The sequence below is a fragment of the Schistocerca nitens genome, chromosome 12, assembly GCF_023898315.1.
Source record: "Schistocerca nitens isolate TAMUIC-IGC-003100 chromosome 12, iqSchNite1.1, whole genome shotgun sequence".
NCBI lineage: Eukaryota > Metazoa > Arthropoda > Insecta > Orthoptera > Acrididae > Schistocerca > Schistocerca nitens.
Genome location: NC_064625.1, coordinates 128,039,341 through 128,059,124, shown reverse-complemented (window position 1 = coordinate 128,059,124; position 19,784 = coordinate 128,039,341). Strand labels below are relative to the sequence as shown.

General features: G+C 49.3%; 1 protein-coding gene across 1 annotated transcript in view; it reads right to left on the bottom strand.

Moving 5' to 3' along the window:
• The window catches only part of LOC126214954 (nascent polypeptide-associated complex subunit alpha, muscle-specific form-like), a 269,173-nt gene extending 256,679 nt beyond the window's left edge, over positions 1 to 12,494 (bottom strand). The window contains exons 1-2 of the mRNA XM_049941590.1: positions 7,631 to 12,494; positions 3,019 to 3,699 (exon numbers count right to left, since the gene is read on the bottom strand). Of these exons, the coding sequence (XP_049797547.1) occupies positions 3,019 to 3,699; positions 7,631 to 12,494 (5,545 nt within the window). The remainder of the gene's footprint in view (positions 1 to 3,018; positions 3,700 to 7,630) is intronic.
• Between the last annotated feature and the right edge of the window lie 7,290 nt (positions 12,495 to 19,784).

Genomic DNA, 19,784 nt, shown 5'->3' with positions numbered 1-19,784 from the left:
AAACTCTTTCGTACGGAGTATTTTGTACAGACTTACTGTGGACGTCGCAGGAGGGACGCCGAAGCTTGTGGCGACACTGTCAGAAACAAAAGATCGATCGCAACAAAATAACGGAAACAGGACGAGGGGAATACAGAGAGAGAGCAGAACGGTGGTGGCAGGAGCTTGAAGCGATTGGCGGAGGATGCTATAGCAATCTTTGTTTACGCCTCGGACGTCAAGCGTTCGCTGAAGGTGTAGGGTTGCAGGCACAACACACAGGGTTTGTGGAGGAGCTGAAAACAAAAATAAATTGATGAATAAATCAAATATAAGGAGATATAGTAAAGTAGCACACCAAAAATAGAGCAAAGGTATAAAAAATTAAAACGAGAAGTAGGAGATAGTAAGAAAAAATGTATACGCAGCATAGGAAGATAAAAACGTGAAAAGCACAGAGGAATAACAGAGGTAGGGACAATGATCTCCTCTCCTTGGCCACTTGTAACTGAGGCGAATGCACCTGGAATGACCCCACAGTGACTGTAGAACCGTGGTGTACTGTTGCAAGGCCCGTACCTCTTGGAAGACAATATTCACTGTTGTTGTTGTTGCCTTCAGGCTGAAGAATGGTCTGAAGGAGTTCTCCATGTTACTCTGTCCTGTCCAAGTCTCTTTATCACTGGATAACCACTACAAGCCGGCCGCTGTGGCCGAGCGGTTCTAGGCGCTTGAGTGCGGAACCGCGCTGCTGCTACGGTCGAAGGTTCGAATCCTGCCTCGGGCATGGATGTGTGTGATGTCCTTAGGTTAGGTTTAAGTAGTTTTAAGTCTAGGGTGCTGATGACCTCAAATGTTAAGTCCATTAGTGGTTAGACCCATTAGTACCACTACAACCTACACCCATTGAACCTGCTTATTTTACTCATCTCTCGATCTTCCTCTACAATGTTTACCCAACCCCCCTCATCTCCAATACTCCTCATCTCCAATACTTTCCTCCAGTAATAAACTGATGATCCCTTCATGTCTCAGGAAGTGTCCTATCAACCGACCCCTTCTTATAGTCAAGTTGTGTCACAAATTTCGTTTCCTTGCAGTTCTATTCAGTCCCTCCTCATTGGCTATGTGATCTATCCGTCTAATCTTCAGCCTTCTTCTGTAGCTCCATCCTATGTAATGTAAAGTAAACATCTCAATGTGAAACTATATTCATCTCTGTGCCATGCAGATAAATTTGCAGCAAAAATGATTAAATTTCGATACATAACCCCAATGACTCACGCAGAAAATAATTGTGGCTGTGTTATGTTTATCTTTATGCGATGCAGATAAATTTGCAGCAAAAATGATTAAATTTCGATGCATAATCTCAATGGCACACCCAGAAAATAACTTTCGCCACACTTCTACATCTACATCTACATACATACTCCGCAATCCACCATACGGTGCGTGGCGGAGGGTAGCTCGTACCACAACTAGCATCTTCTCTTCCTGTTCCACTCCCAAACAGAACGAGGGAAAAATGACTGCCTATATGCCTCTCTACAAACCCTAATATCTCTTATCTTATCTTAGTGGTCTTTCCGCAAATTTAAGTTGGCAGCAGTAAAATTGTACTGCAGTCAGCCTCAAATGCTGGTTCTCTAAATTTCCTCAGTCGCGATTCACGAAAAGAACGCCTCCTTTCCTCCAGAGACTCCCACCCGAGTTCCTGAAGCATTTCCGTAACACTCGCGTGATGATCAAACCTACCAGTAACAAATCTAGCAGCCCGCCTCTGAATTGCTTCTATGTCCTGCCTCAATCCGACCTGATAGGGATCCCAAACGCTCGAGCAGTACTGAAGAATAGGTCGTATTAGTGTTTTATAAGCGGTCTCCTTTACAAATGAGCCACATCTTCCCAAATTCTACCAATGAACCGAAGACGACTATCCGCCTTCCCCACAACAGCCATTACATGTATGTCCCACTTCATATCGCTCTGCAACGTTACGCCCAAATATCTAATCGATGTGACTGTGTCAAGCGGTACACTACTAATGGAGTATTCAAACATTACGGAATTCTTTTCCTATTCATCTGCATTAATGTACATTTATCTATATTTAGAGTTAGCTACCATTCTTTACACCAATCACAAATCCTGTCCAAGTCATCTTGTATCCTCGTACAGTCACTCAACGACGACACCTTCCCGTACACCATAGCATCATCAGCAAACAGCCGCACATTGCTATCCACCCTATCCAAAAGATCATTTATGTAGATAGAAAACAACAGCGGACCTACCACATTTCCCTGTGGCACTCCAGATGATACCCTCACCTCCGATGAACACTCACCATCGAGGACAACGTACTGCGTTCAGTTACTTCAGATTAATGCACATCTGACTTTACTACTCTCAAACGCATAGTCTTAATAAATATTAGTAAAGAGTGATATTTTGTAAATTTATAAAACTGTGGCTGACAGTTCCGTACAGCAAGGATAAATATATGATTCTTGAGTTTCTCCCGGCGTATTTGATAGTCAAAATATCCACGGGTGTACTGCCGGTGTACAGTGTCCAACGGGCACTGGACACTGCAGACTGGCAGTACACCCGTGGATATTTTGATTAGGATAAATATAAGTTTAGCTGTATATTCCACTAGACCACTGCCACATTCGGCATTTCCCCGTGGGATCGTCATTTGTGTGTTCGCCTCAGTTACATGTGCAGCCTCGGGGAAGACCCTGCCCTAGACCCGCGTTATTCGCCAGAGTGACGACACACGCAGAGCGCAGGCGGCCAGCAGGAGCACACAGAGAGCAGGCGGCGTGGCTTTATTTGGGCATTCCGACTGTTCGGCTGGGGGACTGGACTGACCTGTCAACAGACAAAGCAAACGTGAGAGAGAAGCAGCTCTGGGCGGCCTGTGGCGGGTAGCGGCAGCGGGACGCTGGTGGTGGTGGTGGTGGTGCAGGTGCTGGGAGGGTCGGCTCAAGCAACTGGCGGAGGCGGGTGGCGGGGGGTGCGAGCGCGCACCTTTCCTCGCGCTGGTGCTTGCGGGATCCTTGGCCCGTCGGCGCAGGGGCCGCCTCCTGGTGTCACCTGCTGTGGGCTTTGTCGCCGCAGAGGTGGCGGAGGTCACCTGCAGCTTGGTAGGCTTCACCACGCCGTTCACCAGCCCCGGCTTCTTGGACCCCGCGTCCTCCTCCTCCGGCGACGAGAGCTTCCCGTTGGCCAGCGCCTGCGCGTCCTCGATCTCGACCTGCACCTGCCGGACCGTGTCCTCCTCGGGCCCCTTGTCTGGCTCTGCCGGTGGAGGTGACTCGGCCCCGTCGGCCGTCGTGGGGCTGGCTTTGTCAGCTGGTGTGGGGCTGGCTTTGTGAGCAGGTGTGGGGCTGGCTTTGTCAGCGGGTGTGGGGCTGGCTTTGTCAGCTGGTGTGGGGCTGGCTTTGTCAGCTGGTGCAGGGCTGACGGCATCACCTGGTGCGGGACTGGCTGCGTCGGCTGGTGTGGGGCTGGCTTTGTCAGCTGGTGCAGGACTCTCTTTGTCTGCTGGCGCAGGGCTGACTTTGCCGGCCAGTGCCGGACTGGCCTTGCCGGTCGGCGAGGGCGATTTGGCTCCCGGGGACACTTTGGCCACTTCCTCCGGTGTGGGGCCCCGCTCAGGAGCTGCAGTGGGGCCTGGCGTCTCGGCTCGTTTGTCAGGTACCGGCGACTCTGCAATGGCAATGAGCTGTGTGTGAACGAATGCAGTTCTCACTTTGAAGTAACAACAATAGCATTTAGAGTTAATAGGATGCAATGCAGAGTAATTCTTCAGTTGACAGGAATTTTGGTACTGTGTTAGTTGTTGTAGATAACACTTGGGATATCTCCACTTGATCTCTAGATATGGAATGAAGTGGCGGTGTTTTGGGTGGAGGAAGAAGAATATTGTGAAATGCAGAATATAACAGGAATACAGGATACAGGCCACAACGAAGGAGCAAATCATCAATCACATCTCCCCCCCCCCCTAATTTCACTTTGGATGTTGTATTTGTTACTTTATTAATATTATCAGGTTTTTATTGCTCTTATTGTAATTGTAAGGATAGTTTCAAAGGATAAATTAGTAACTCAATTCATGACTAATTAGAAGAAGAAACGAGTGTAGAGACTGCACACTGCGGAAGCCGTAGTCTGCTGGCCTGTTCTAGTAACAGTATCAGTAATATGTAGTAAGTACTCCAAGAATTAATGACGGGAATGGCTATGCTACATGTACAATTGCTTTCAGGTAGTAATGTAAGACTAATGGCTCATTAAGGTGATAGGCTATATTTAAAATAAATAAAATGTACTTTTTTGTTAATACTGTTGTTGAGGTTTTCAAATGGGAGACTCCTCATGGCACCTTGAGCAGAATTATCAATACTGTATAACGTTCATTCATCCCTTTGGAACTCGTTATTCATATCTTCCTATCGTTTGCTGGAATGTTGAGGTTTTTGTCTGAGAATAATGAACACATGCTGAAGTGAAGCCACGGCGCTGCAAAATCACTCTACGAAAACTTTTCAAAACGGAAAAAAATCAAATAGTAAGCTAGACATTCTAAATACTGAACTGGTACGCGGTTAGTGAAGGATAGACACATAAATGGTAAATCTTTCGTTTCCCTGGAGTTTATCCAGTCTAGTACGGAGTCTGCTTTCATAACTTAGCTTTATGGATGGATGCCCTTTCTCAGGCTACAATCTTCCTGGTAACCTAAGGGGGGAACGGCTGTGAACCTTGTGAACTCTGTTCTGTATGTCATCTTATTTTAGCTGTTTGTGTACCACATTCTCTAATGCGGAATTGGGAAATGAACCTAGCAAAAATGCTAACCTTTTTGTGGTACATGGGTCACATACGTCCCACTGAAGTAGTACCCACTTTCGGGCGTTGGGACGTGTACATCTCATACCTGTCTGGAGCTAGCGTCTAGTGAGAAGCTTTCGGAACTTGGAGAAAAATACTATGGCGCATGGGATGGATATGTAGAAGGCTGTGAGGGTCGTCTTGTGTTTATGGTGCCTCTGTTTCACGAAAATCAGATCAAATCACCATCTTCTCCATTCCAAGAACGTGTGAAATAACTAATTGTGTTTTCCTGTAAACCAAAGGCATTGTTTTGAAACATTACTGCACACCTCAGTGCTTCTGCTGGTTTGTAAATAATGTCTATGTAGTGTCTATGTACACTCTCCAGAAAACTTCGTGGAATATAGAAAACAATGGTGTGTGGTATGTCAAAGACATCTTCAAATGTTGAAAATTTGTGTGCAATATTTCATGTTTTTGATTGTCACGAGAGTGGTGTGTTTTGGAAGTGATTTGTTACAATTTTCTCCATATTTCTTAACCTGAGAAAATCATTCTAAAATTAAAAATTTAACTGAAAATCCTAGATTCAGTGAAAAATGGATCCATTTAATTTCATGGGACACATGTCCCTCTTCACCGATTTTCAAAATCGGTCATCTTGAATTTTTTTGTAGTGAAAGTGTATTATTTATTGTGTAACGTACACATGCAGTGCTGTGGGGAGATCCGTTATGGCGACCACACGTTTTTACACACTCGCACAGTAGACACTTTTCACAGTTTCAGCATGACCAGTTTGAACAATCTCATGCTGCCATCACCAGATCTAAGGGGAAACCATAATAAGGGGGAGGGGGAGGGTGGAGCCTACAGTTCATATCACTGATTATACAAAATATTCGAACTGTCATGTAGGTTGTAAAACTCGTTATAAAATTGTCATGTCAGATGAAATGAAGTCAAAGCATAAAAACCACTCCCCATATACAGGTTGTTACAAAAAAGGCACGGCCAAACTTTCAGGAAACATTCCTCACACACAAATAAAGAAAAGATGTTATTTGGACATACGTCCGGAAACGCTTAATTTCCATGTTAGAGCTCATTTTAGTTTCGACAGTATGTACTGTACTTCCTCGATTCACCGCCGGTTGGCCCAATTGAAGCTTGCTTGTGTTGACATGCGACTCATTGCTCTACAGTACTAACATAAAGCACATCAGTACGTAGCATCAACAGGTTAGTGTTCATCACGAACGTGGTTTTGCAGTCAGTGCAATGTTTACAAATGCGGAGTTGGCAGATGCCCATTTGATGTATGGATTAGCACGGGGCAATAGCCGTGGCGCGGTACGTTTGTATCGAGACAGATCTCCAGAACGAAGGTGTCCCGACAGGAAGACGTTCGAAGAAATTGATCGGCGTCTTTGGGAGCACGGAACATTCCAGCCTATGACTAAAGACTGGGGAAGACCTAGAACGACGAGGACACCTGAAATGGACGAGGCAATTCTTCGTGCAGTTGACGATAACCCTAATGTCAGCGTCAGAGAAGTTGCTGCTGTACAAGGTAACGTTGACCACGTCACTGTATGGAGAGTGCTACGGGAGAACCAGTTGTTTCCGTACCATGTACAGCGTGTGCAGGCACTATCAGCAGCTGATTGGCCTCCACGGGTACACTTCTGCGAATGGTTCATCCAACAATGTGTCAATCCTCATTTCAGTGCAAATGTTCTCTTTGCGGATGAAGCTTCATTCCAACGTGATCAAATTGTAAATTTTCACAATCAACATGTGTGGGCTGACGAGAATCCGCACGCAATTGTGCAATCACGTCATCAACACAGATTTTCTGCGAACGTTTGGGCAGGCATTGTTGGTGATGTCTTGATTGGGCCCCATGTTCTTCCACCTACGCTCAATGGAGCACGTTATCATGATTTCATATGGGATACTCTACCTGTGCTGCTAGAACATGTACCTTTACAAGTACGACACAACATGTGGTTCATGCACGATGGAGCTCCTGCACATTTCAGTCTAAGTGTTCCTACGCTTCTCAACAACAGATTCGGTGACCGATGGATTGGTAGAGGCAGACCAATTCCGTGGCCTCCACGCTCTCCTGACCTCAACCCTCTTGAATTTCATTTATGGGGGCATTTGAAAGCTCTTGTCTACGCAACCCCGGTACCAAATGTAGAGGCTCTTCGTGCTGGTATTGTGGACGGCTCTGATACAATACGCCATTCTCCAGGGCTACATCAGCGAATCAGGGATTCCATGCGACGGAGGGTGGATGCATGTATCCTCGCTAAGGGAGGAGATTTTGAACATTTCCTGTAACAAAGTGTTTGAAGTCACGCTGGTACGTTCTGTTGCTGTGTGTTTCCATTCCATGATTAATGTGATTTGAAGAGAAGTAATAAAACGAGCTCTAACATGGAAAGTAAGCGTTTCCAGACACATGTCCACATAACATATTTTCTTTCTTTGTGTGTGAGGAATGTTTCCTGAAAGTTTGGCCGTACCATTTTGTAACACCCTGTATAGATATCTTGATAGAAATTAAGTTGATAAAATGTACACACAAAAAGCACAAACAAAAGAGACAGTTTTTGACCTTTTTTTTGAAATACATGCAAAATAAATGTTAACCATGAGAAGTTTAATATAACAGTGGAACTATCATAACATACAGATAGAAAGATCGTAGGTGAGAGCAGTATCAGTAAATGAGAGTTCTCGTTGAGAGCATGTTGGAAACAGAAATGTAAAAAAATAGTTACGTTACCTCTGGATGTTGGTGAAGCAGTTGCTGGAACTGGTGAGACCATCTGAGTTGTGATGGGAGGTGATGGAGACTTCTTCATCCCATCTGTAGGAGGTGGTGATGGCACCTTTTTGTCCACCGGTGGTGGTGATTTGGCTGTGACTGGCGACGCCTTACCCTTCTCGGGTGTGGCAGACCTGCCCTCTGCCAGTGGTGTGGGGGGCTTCTTAGTGTCTACAGGGCTCGACTGTTTCATCTCCTTTGGAGAAGACGTTCCAGCCTTATCGAGTTTTTCAGTCTCTGCTTGCAGCTCCTTCTCTCCAACCTCTTTGGCTTCGGGCGAAGAAGGCTTCGGAGACGCAGATTTCGGGCTCGGTGTCTTCATCGTCGGAGACTTGCCCGGTGGTGGCAGAGGGGATTTGGCAGCCGTGGGCGTCGGTGACTTGGGCGACGTCGGCGACGGAGACTTCGACTTGCCGTCCAGGACTGTCGGCGACGGTGTGGGCTCCTTCAAGAGGGCGGCCGACTGCGGTCGTGAGTCCACGGCCCCGTTCACCGAGTCAATCGACTGCAGGAGCTCGCGTTCGCGCTCTGGGAGGTCCTCTATGCTGGACGCCGCCACTGGCGAGGCGAGCTTCCTGATGTCTGGGGAGACAGGTGGCTTTCCGACATCTGGAGAAGAAGAGGCTGGAGGAGGGGAGTGCTCTCGCAGGTCCGGAGACGGACTCTTCGATTTTGCCTTTGTCGTGTCATCTTTCTGAGGTGTCTCGTCTGTCAGTAACGGAGGCTTAGTCGCAGTAACGTTAGTGGGAGATTCACCCTTTGCCGGGCAAGTTGCCGGAGAAACCCGGGGCGCTGGAGTCGTCTCCGGGCTGTCCCTCGCCGCAGTTGGTGCTGGTCGAGATGGTGGTCTGGCGGCGACTGGTTCTGGAGACCCGCTGGCTGCAACTCCTGCTGTGGGACTTGAAAAAAGTTGCTCCTTCGGGCCGTCCTCGTGCACCTTCTTCTCCCCCCCTTCCTCTTCCCGAGTGGCCTTGACGTCTACTGTGGTCGCTGGCGAAGGAGGTGGAGTCGTCGGGGACTTCCTGTCCTTCAGCTTCGCATCGATACGACCGTCCTGCAGCACCTCCTGCCGCTCTTCCTCCGTCGCTTCTGCTGCCGTGTCCTCCTCCCGTGTCGGTGCTGTACCAGCGGGTGTTGAAACTGCTGTGGTAGCTGGAAGTGCAGCTGATTTGGCTGACAGTGGTCGTGGAGTCGGTGATGCAGGAATGTCCGCTTCTTCTGGTCGTCTCTTGGCTTCTTCGGGTGAACGAGCGGCGTCTCGTTCTGGAGGCTCTCGCTGCAAACTGCCCGTGCCTCGCGTTGGAGCTCCATTCGAAATCTGTCTCTCCGGGATCTCGTCCATTTTCCCCGTTGCCGCCGCCGTCTGAGGAGCTTCCTCTTTCTTCGTTTCCGGAGAATGGGGCTCCATCTTCTGATCTGTTGCAGTGGGTACTGGAACTCCTGGTTTCTCTGTGTCTTTGCTGACTGGAGATACCTTCCCAGAACTGCTTCCTGACCTCATCGAGAGCGGCCCTGGTGAAGCTCTTTGCTCCTCCCTGCTCCCACTTGGAGGAGTGGGGGACATTTTGCCACCAAGCACCGCCGAGGTCTCGATGTCCCCCGGCCCAGTGCCATTCCCTCTTGATAAGTTTTCACTTGCTGAGACTCGTGTAGCTGCTGTAGGATCAGGTGAATCTCTGTGTGATGGAGGCACTGGTGATTCCTTGTCTGCTGGGGGTTGTGGTGTCTGCTTGCCTGCTGAAGGTGAAGGTGAAACCTTTCCTACCGAAGGTAGGGGCGATTCCTTGTCTGGTGGAGGTATAGGGGATTCCTTACCTGGTGGAGGTAAGGGCGAATCCTTGCCTGGTTGAGGTAAGGGCGAATCCTTTCCTGCTGGAGGTAAGGGTGAATCCTTTCCTGCTGGAGGTAAGGGTGAATCCTTTCCTGCTGGAGGTAAGGGTGAACCCTTGCCTGATGAAGGTAAGGGCGAATCCTTGCCTGACAGAGGTAAGGGCGAATCCTTGGTTGCTGGAAGTAAGGGCGATTTCTTGCCTGACAGGGGAACAGGCGATTCCTTGCCTGGTAGAGGTAAAGGCGATTCTTTGCCTGATGGAGGTAAGGGCGATTCTTTACCCACCAGAGGTAAGGACGACTCCTTGTCCAATGCAGATAAGGGTGAATCCTTGCCCACTGGAGGTAAGGGTGAATCCTTGCCTGCTAAAGGTGATTCCTTGCCTGCTGGAGGTAAAGGTGATTCCTTGCCTGCTGGAGGTAAAGGTGATTCCTTACCCACTACTGGAGGTAAGGGTGATTGCTTGCCCACTGGAGGTACAGGTGATTCCTTACCCAGTGGGGGTTCAGGGGATTCTTTGCCTACTGGATGCAAAGGCGACTCTTTTCCCTCTGTAGATGCAGTCAATTCCTTGCTCATTGGTGGAACAGGAGAGGCCTTTCCCACTGGAGGTACAGGTGACTCCTTTCCTACTTTACCTTCAGGCGAATCTTTGCGCACTGGAGGTGTTGGCGAGTCCTTCACAACTGCGAGCACTGGTGAGTCTTTCCCAGAATCTGGAGGAGGCGTCTGCGTACTTACTGGGGGAAGATGTGATTCTTTGTCCTCTGAAGATACCACTGATTCCTTGCCTACTGTTGCCACTGCAGACTCCTTCGGCACTTGAGATATTGGAGATTCTTTTCCACCCAGGTCACTTGGAGTCCCCTTCTTACTTTGACCTGCTGGAGTCTCCTTTCCCATAGCGCTAGCTGGACGATCCTCCGCCTTTTTTTTTCCAGCAACGATAACATCCTTATCATCATCATCTTCAGATGCCTCTCCAGCCCCATCATATTTACCATTCACATGGTTGTGTGGAGCCTGCATGACCACTACATCTTTGTCGTCATCGTGTTCGAGACTGGATGCAGGACGCTGAAAAAGAGACTCAGCAATTTCACCATTGACCAATACATCTTGAGATTTGTAAGACTCATCTGCAGGAAGTTTCTGAGTGGCAGCTGGTTTAGCAGCAATAGCCTTGCTAGACTGCTCCGCTTCAGCTTTTACTCCTGATGATACAGAACTTTCCTTCTCACTAGAGCCACCAGACGTTTGCGGAACTGCTGCTTGCGCTTGCTGCTGCTGTGTTGTGGCTCCATTATTGGCTTGAGATACTACTGGCTGCTGGTCTGGCTTCTTCTGATCATCTTTCACTAATGTAGCTTGTCCATTTTGGACAGTCTTGGCTGGAGAGCTGGACTGTTGTTGACCATCGCCCTCCGGCTGACTGGCTACCCTCGGCGGCACTGGAGATGACGACGGTGCCATTCCAGCCCCAGTACCACTGGGTGTCGCTTCCCGTTCTGGAGGCAGGGGATGTTGTGCCTGCGACTGTTGTTGTTGTTGCTGCTGCTGCTGCTGCTGGTCCATTGCTCGGCTCTGAGAGTGCTCCCTCGCTCGTTTGATGAAACCAAAGACTGACGACTGCCGCTTGAGCCCCGGTCCCTGGCTCGCAGACCCTGGGTTCTGCTGCTGAGCCTGGGTACCACTGACGACTGCTATGGACCTCCTCCTGTCCTCCTCAGGCTGGGAGCCAGCTGCAGAGGGAGGTGGTGCGGTGCCACTGACGCTGAAGCTCCTGTGTTTGCCGAGACCACTCTGGTTGTGCTGGAGTCTGGAGTGCTCTCCGCCCATTACACCATTCACCAGGGGTGGCGCAGCATTCTGCGGCGCAGGAACATCCCTCGCAGGCTGTAGGGCCGGTTGTTGGGGACTGGTGATCTGCTGTTGTTGCTGGGTTGCTTGTGGCTGTTGATGGTACACCTGCTGCTGCTGGGCAAACTGTAGTTTTCCAGGCTGTTGCTGAATCACTTGTCGATAAACGACCTGTTGAAGTCTCTGGAGAGGACGTGGCTGTGTGGGAGTAGTGACTGTTAGCCTCTGTTGTGGCTGCTGCTGCTGCTGCTGCTGTTGTTGTGGTGATGAAATGTACCGAATCTGTTGTTGCAGTTGCTGCTGCTGTGGTTGTAAACCTAATGGTCGTGTCTGATAGTTTGATGGAGGGTGGGCAAGATTCTGTTGTAGTTGTTGCTGCTGCTGAACTTGTGTTTGTGACTGGTGCAACTGAGGCTGATGGTACTGTTGTGGTTGGTACTGTTGTTGCTGTAACTGACCCTGCTGAAGTGGCTGTTTGTTTTGTTGTGGTGGTTGCACCAATTGCTGGTATTTTTGTTGTGGTTGTTGCTGCTGATACTGTTGTGTTGGTTGTTGTTGTTGCTGATGTGAAACTTGCTGTTGTTGAGGGTAGTGGTACTGCTGTTGTGGTTGTGGTTGTGGTTGTTGTTGCTGGTACTGTGGTTGTTGTTGTTGCTGTTGCTGCTGGGGCAGTAGCAGTGGCCTGCTGTCGATTCTCCTGAGCAGCGGCTGCTGCTGCGGCCTGGGGCTTGCAGGTTGTTGCTGGGGCGGGGCTACGTATCGGGGCGCCTGCCCCGGCGCTGCCTGGCTCTGGTACTGTTGTTGTCCCTGGTACTGCTGGGGCCGCGTTGACTGGTAGCCCTGGCCCTGCTGCTGCTGCTGGGAGACGACGATGCGCCGCACCTGCTGGACGCCGTAGTACGCCGGCCCGCCACCAGGCGCACTGCTGCTGGCGGGCGCTGCGACTGCAACTGGCTGCTGCGGCTGTTGTTGTTGTTGTTGCTGCTGCTGCTGCTGGTAGTGATGTGGTGGCCCCGGGGCTGGGGCAGTGGTCGGCTGCTGTCGTTGCTGCTGCGGCTGCTCTCTGGTGGGTGCTGCTCGAACCTGCCAAATTATCATGGAGCCAATTGAAATGAGAACACTGGTAGCCATTGGAGTCGAGCTAGCTTTTAGAGCAAGTCTAATGTTAAAGCGTACATCAGGAGATTGAATACAAGAGGCAAGTTCCATGAAGGATCGATCTTTGAATGCTTGGTTCAAAAAATGGCTCTGAGCACTATAGGACTTAACATCTCAGGTCATCAGTCCCCTAGAGCTTAGAACTACTGAAACCTAACTAACCTAAGGACATCACACACATCCATGCCCAAGGCAGGATTCGAACCTGCGACTGTAGCGGTCATGATAATACAAAATGTGCTGCCTTTCTTTGAACTGTTTCGATGTACTCGGTCAGTACCATCTGGTAAGGCTTCCACACCCTGCAGCAGTATTCTGAAAGAGGACGGACAAGCGCAGTGTAGGCAGTCTCCTTAGTAGATCTCTTACATTTTCTAAGTGTCCTGCCAATAAAACGCAGCCTTTGGTTAGCCTTCCCCACAACATTTTATATGTGTTCCTTCCAATTTGCCGGCAGGGGTGGCCGTGCGGTTCTAGGCGCTTCAGTCTGGAACCGCGCGACCGCTACGGTAGCAGGTTCTAATCCTGCTTCGGGCATGGATATGTGTGATGTCCTTAGATTAGTTAGGTTTAAGTAGTTCTAAGTTCTAGGGGACTGATGACCTCAGATGTTAAGGCCCATGGTGCTCAGAGCCATTTGAACCCTTTCTGAAACTTCCAATTTAAGTTGTTCTTTATTGTAATATCTAGGCAATTAGTTGAATTTACGGCTTTTACATTAGACTGACTTATCGTGTAACCGAAGTTTAACGAGTTCCTTTTACCACTCAGGTGGATGACCTCACACTTTTCCTTATTTAGGGTCAACTGCCACTATTCGCACCATTCAGATATCTTTTCTAAATCGTTTTGCAGTTTGTTTTGGTCTTCTGATGACTTTATCAGTCGATAAACGACAGTGTCATCTGCAAACAACTATAATTTCAAAAGGACGGCTTCCTATTTATACCGAAAATTGTGAAAAAATGTAATATAAAAATATCGTAAGTCCAAATTCCGATGTATCGATAGAAACGTTACGTTCAACATATCGACATACCGGGTGATCAAAAAGTCAGTATAAATTTGAAAACTTAATAAACCACTGAATAATGTAGATAGAGAGGTAAAAACTGACGCACATGCTTGGAATGACATGGGGTTTTATTAGAAAAAAAAAATAGTTCACAAAATGTCCGACAGATGGCGCAGGACAGCAAAACGTCAGTAACTGCTACCGTGACGGGTGAGAGGTACGCCGATATGTTACAGAATCGCATCATCCCCAGCCTGCCTGATAAACACCTGCTGGAACGAACGATGTTTATGCAGAATAGCGCTCCACACCATATTGCTAGACGCGTGAAAGATTTCTTGCGCGCGTCGTTTGGTGTTGATCGTGTGCTCAGCCGCCACTTTCGTCATGCTTGGCCTCCCAGGTCCCCAGACCTCAGTTCGTGCGATTATTGGCTTTGGGGTTACCTGAAGTCGCAAGTGTATCGTGATCGACCGACATCTCTAGGGATGCTGAAAGACAACATCCGACGCCAATGCCTCAGCATAACTCCGGACATGCTTTACAGTGCTGTTCACAACATTATTCCTCGACTACAGCTATTGTTGAGGAATGATGGTGGACATATTGAGCATTTCCTGTAAAGAACATCATCTTCGCTTTGTCTTACTTTGTTTTGCTAATTATTGCTATTCTGATCAGATGAAGCGCCATGTGTCGGACATTTTTGAAACGTTTGTATTTTTTTGTTCTAATAAAACCCCATGTCATTGCAAGCATGTGTGTCAATTTGTACCTCTCTATCTACATTATTCTGTTATTTATTCAGTTTTCAAATTTATACTGACTTTTTGATCACCCAGTAAATTAAAATTTGTGCTGCAGCCAGGGCTTCAGTCCAGGTCTCCTTGCTTGGTAGAAATGCTAGCGATTACACCACGACAGCATAATGGGAAAATCCTATACGCCGTGCGAGGTAGCCGCTTGGTCTCAAGCGCCTTGCCACGGTTCGTGTGGCTCCCCCGTCGAAGGTTCGAGTCCTCCTTCGGGCATAGGTGCGTGTGTTGTCGTTAGCGTAAGTTAGTTTAAGTTAGATTAAGTAGTGTCTAAGTCTAGGGACCGATGACCTTAGGAGGAACATATCACCACCCACCCTGTACCTCAGGTGCAGGTGGTCTATAGATCTTATTATGTCCAACGCTGGGGTGCTATTCCAGTGCTGGAGAGCCTCGGCAGTAGTGACGATCCAAGGAGGGGAAATAAGCTGCAGATGAAGTTTCTGTTGAGGAGGGCATCGGACTTTGCTAGTCCGTGCAGCAACGTGAACGCGCGCAAGAGATCTTTCACGCGTCTGGCAATATGGGGTGGTTTTTTTTTTTTTGTTCTAATAAAACGCCATGGCATTCCAAGCATGTGTCTCAATTTTTACCTATCTATCTACATTATTCCGTGATTTATTCGCTTTTCAAATTTATACTGACTTTTTGATCACCCGGTATTTTTGTGACGTAGTATGATATATCGATATTTTGTCAACAGCTTATTCCAATCTACAGTAGTTCACCAGAAATTAAGAGGCTCGTACACGGTGGAATAGTGTGACGTGGACAGCCACATCAAAACTGGTCCTCGCACTAAAGGCGACAAAATAACAGCGAAGGAATCGTAAGTGAGTTGTCACAGCCCAGTGGAACAGGACGGCAAGTGGCCGATATTAGTAAGAAGTACGTGCGCCGAGCACGACACAGGCTCATACATACAGATGTCGATGTGGAAATGGCGTCGTACTGTATAGCCTCTTCGTGTGGCGTGTCGCCCGTTCGTGGCCTAGAGTCGGTTTCTGCACTCCTTCACGCGACAGACGACGAGAAATGACGGAAGACAATGGCCTGTCTCCCAGTCGTCGAGTTATTGTGGCAGTTGCCGGTTTAAGCGCCGCTGCGCCGCCTCGTGTAAAAGCACCAACTTGCTCTGGAAGCGGCACCATAAAACACTGGCGTGACCCGGAGCACTGACAACGGTGTGTTTTGACGGCCGCACGAGTGCTACAGCTGCAAAATCTCCTGTCGTACATCTACATACATACACACTTCCATCGCGAGGCGGTAGGTTCCTCGTACGAATTTCCATCCTATTCCGGTCGCATATTGAGCCAGGGGTAAATGATTGTCTACACATTGGGCTGTCTGCGAAACCTTGTCTGCGTGTGTTACTCAATGTTTCCAACGCCAGTGTTCCAAATTCCCCGCCGGCCGGTGTGGCCAAGCGGTTCTCGGCGCTTCAGTCTGGAACCGCGCGACCGCTACGGTCGCAGGTTCGAATCCTGCCTCGGGCATGGATGTGTGTGATGTCCTTAGGTTAGTTAGGTTAGGTTTAAGTAGTTCTAAGTTCTAGGGGACTGATGACCTCAGATGTTAAGTCGCATAGTGCTCAGAGCCATTTGAACCATTTGCTCACAGCCATTTCAATCATTTGAACCAAATTCAGAAAAAAATCTACAAAAATGGTGCAAATGGCTCTAAGCACTGTGGGTCTTAACATCTGAGGTCATCAGTGCCCTAGAACTTAGAACTACTTAACCCTAACTAACCTAAGGACATCACACACATCAATGCCCGAGGCAGGATTCGAACCTGCGACCGCAGCAGCAGCGCGGTACCAGACTGAAGCGCCTAGAACCCCTGAGCCACCCAAAAATCTAGGTAAAATTCCCGATTCCCCGCAAATTCCCCACATACTAAGTTGTTTTGAGTGTTTTCAAGTGCTCGTCATGAGTAAATTATGGATTACATTATTTGATGGTCATGCCTTTATTCCTCATAAATTTAAGTACACTGGAGTGCCAAAGAAATTAATAACGTGTAGGGCCCCCGCGAGCACGAAGAAGTGCCGCAACACGACGTGGCACAGACTCGACTAATGTTTGACGTAGTGCTGGAGGGAACTGACACCATGAACCCTGCAGGGCTGTCCATAAATCCGTAAGAGTACGAGGATGTGGAGACATTCCAAGGCATCCCAAATATGCTCAATAATGTTCACGTCTGAGGACTTTGGTGGCCAGCAGAAGTATTAAAAAATAGTTCAAATGGCTCTAAGCACTATGGGACTTAACATCTGAGGTCATCAGTCCCCTAGACATAGAACTACTTAAAACTAACTAACCTAAGGACGTCACACACATCCATGCCCGAGGCAGGATTCCAACCTGCGACTGTAGCAGCAGCGCAGTTCCGGACTGAAGCGCCTAGACCCGCTCGGCCACAGCGGCCGGCCGGAAATGTTTAAACTCACAAGAGTGTTTCTGCAGCTACTCTGTAGCGATTCCGGACGTATAGAGTGTCGCATTGTCCTGCTGCGCCCGCAGCTCGTGGTCGTGCGGTAGCGTTCTCGCTTCCCGCGCCCGGGTTCCCGGGTTCGATTCCCGGCGGGGTCAGGGATTTTCTCTGCCTCGTGATGACTTGTTGTGTGCTGTCCTTAGGTTAGTTAGGTTTAAGTAGTTCTAAGTTCTAGGGGACTGATGACCATAGATATCCCATAGTGCTTTGAACCATTTGTCCTGCTGGAATTGCCCAAGTCCGTCCCAATGCACAATGGACATGAATGGATACAGATGATCAGGCAGGATGCTTACTTACGTGTCACCTGTCAAGTATCTAGACGTACCAGTGGTCCCATACCACTGGAATTGCCCACGCCCCACACCATTACAGAGCCTCGACCGACTTAAACTGTCCCCTGCTGACATGCTGGATTCATGACGTTGTCTCCATACCCACACACATGCAACACCTTGATACAATTTGAAATGAAACTCGTCCGACCAAGCAACATGTTTCTAGTCATCAACAGTCCAATGTCGGTGTTGACGAGCCAAGGCTTTGTGCTGTGCAGTCATTAAGGGTACACAAGTGGGCCTTCGGCTCCGAAACCCAAATCGATGATGTTTCGCTGAGGATTCGCACGCTGCCACATGTTGGTGGCCCAGCATTGAAATCTGAAGGAGTTTGCGGAAGCGTTGGACTTCTGTCTTGTTGAACGATTATCTTCAGTCGTCGTTCATCTCGTTCTTGCAGGATCTTTTTCTGGCCGCGGCGATGTCGGAGATTTGATGTTTTACCGGATTCCTGATGTTCACAGTATACTCGTGAAATGGTCGTACGAGAAAATCCACACTTCATCGCTTTCTCGGCGTTGCTCTATTCCATCGCTGGTGCGCTCAAACTTACTTGAATCTTGATACCCTGAAATTATAGCAGCAGTAACTGATCTAACAACTGCGCCAGGAATGGTTACCACACTGGACTCGCATTCGGGAGGACGACGGTTCAATCCCGCGTCCGGCCATCCTGATTTACACTCCTGGAAATTGAAATAAGAACACCGTGAATTCATTGTCCCAGGAAGGGGAAACTTTATTGACACATTCCTGGGGTCAGATACATCACATGATCACACTGACAGAACCACAGGCACATAGACACAGGCAACAGAGCATGCACAATGTCGGCACTAGTACAGTGTATATCCACCTTTCGCAGCAATGCAGGCTGCTATTCTCCCATGGAGACGATCGTAGAGATGCTGGATGTAGTCCTGTGGAACGGCTTGCCATGCCATTTCCACCTGGCGCCTCAGTTGCACCAGCGTTCGTGCTGGACGTGCAGACTGCGTGAGACGACGCTTCATCCAGTCCCAAACATGCTCAATGGGGGACAGATCCGGAGATCTTGCTGGCCAGGGTAGTTGACTTACACCTTCTAGAGCACGTTGGATGGCACGGGATACATGCGGACGTGCATTGTCCTGTTGGAACAGCAAGTTCCCTTGCCGGTCTAGGAATGGTAGAACGATGGGTTCGATGACGGTTTGGATGTACCGTGCACTATTCAGTGTCCCCTCGACGATCACCAGTGGTGTACGGCCAGTGTAGGAGATCGCTCCCCACACCATGATGCCGGGTGTTGGCCCTGTGTGCCTCGGTCGTATGCAGTCCTGATTGTGGCGCTCACCTGCACGGCGCCAATCACGCTTACGACCATCATTGGCACCAAGGCAGAAGCGACTCTCATCGCTGAAGACGACACGTCTCCATTCGTCCCTCCATTCACGCCTGTCGCGACACTACTGGAGGCGGGCTGCACGATGTTGGGGCGTGAGCGGAAGACGGCCTAACGGTGTGCGGGACCGTAGCCCAGCTTCATGGAGACGGTTGCGAATGGTCCTCGCCGATACCCCAGGAGCAACAGTGTCCCTAATTTGCTGGGAAGTGGCGGTGCGGTCCCCTACGGCACTGCGTAGGATCCTACGGTCTTGGCGTGCATCCGTGCGTCGCTGCGGTCCGGTCCCAGGTCGACGGGCACGTGCACCTTCCGCCGACCACTGGCGACAACATCGATGTACTGTGGAGACCTCACGCCCCACGTGTTGAGCAATTCGGCGGTACGTCCACCCGGCCTCCCGCATGCCCACTATACGCCCTCGCTCAAAGTCCGTCAACTGCACGTACGGTTCACGTCCACGCTGTCGCGGCATGCTACCAGTGTTAAAGACTGCGATGGAGCTCCGTATGCCACGGCAAACTGGCTGACACTGACGGCGGCGGTGCACAAATGCTGCGCAGCTAGCGCCATTCGACGGCCAACACCGCGGTTCCTGGTGTGTCCGCTGTGCCGTGCGTGTGATCATTGCTTGTACAGCCCTCTCGCAGTGTCCGGAGCAAGTATGGTGGGTCTGACACACCGGTGTCAATGTGTTCTTTTTTCCATTTCCAGGAGTGTAGGTTTTACGTGATTTCCCTAAATCGCTTCAGGCAAATGCCGGGATGGTTCCTATGAAGGGGCACGGCCGACTTCCTTCCCTAATCCGATGACACCGCAGTTTGGTCTCCTCCAATCCCCCCCCCTCCCCCCCGAATCAACCAACCAACTGCGCCAGGTACTTGTCGTCTTATACAGGCGTTGCCGACCGTTGCGCCTGTTTACATATCTGTGTATTTGAATACGCATTCCGATACCAGTTTCTATGGCACTCTAAAGTAGTACCGTGACCGGCCGCTGTGGCCGAGCGGTTCTAGCCGCTTCAGTCCGGAACCGCGCTGCTGCTACGGTCGCAGGTTCGAATCCTGCCTCGGGTATGGATGTGTGTGATGTCCTTAGGTTAGTGAGGTTTAAGTAGTTCTAAGTCTAGGGGACTGATGACCTCAGATGTTAAGTCCGATAGTGCTTACAGCCGTTTGAGCCATTTGAGTAGTGTCGTGGGTGGAACAA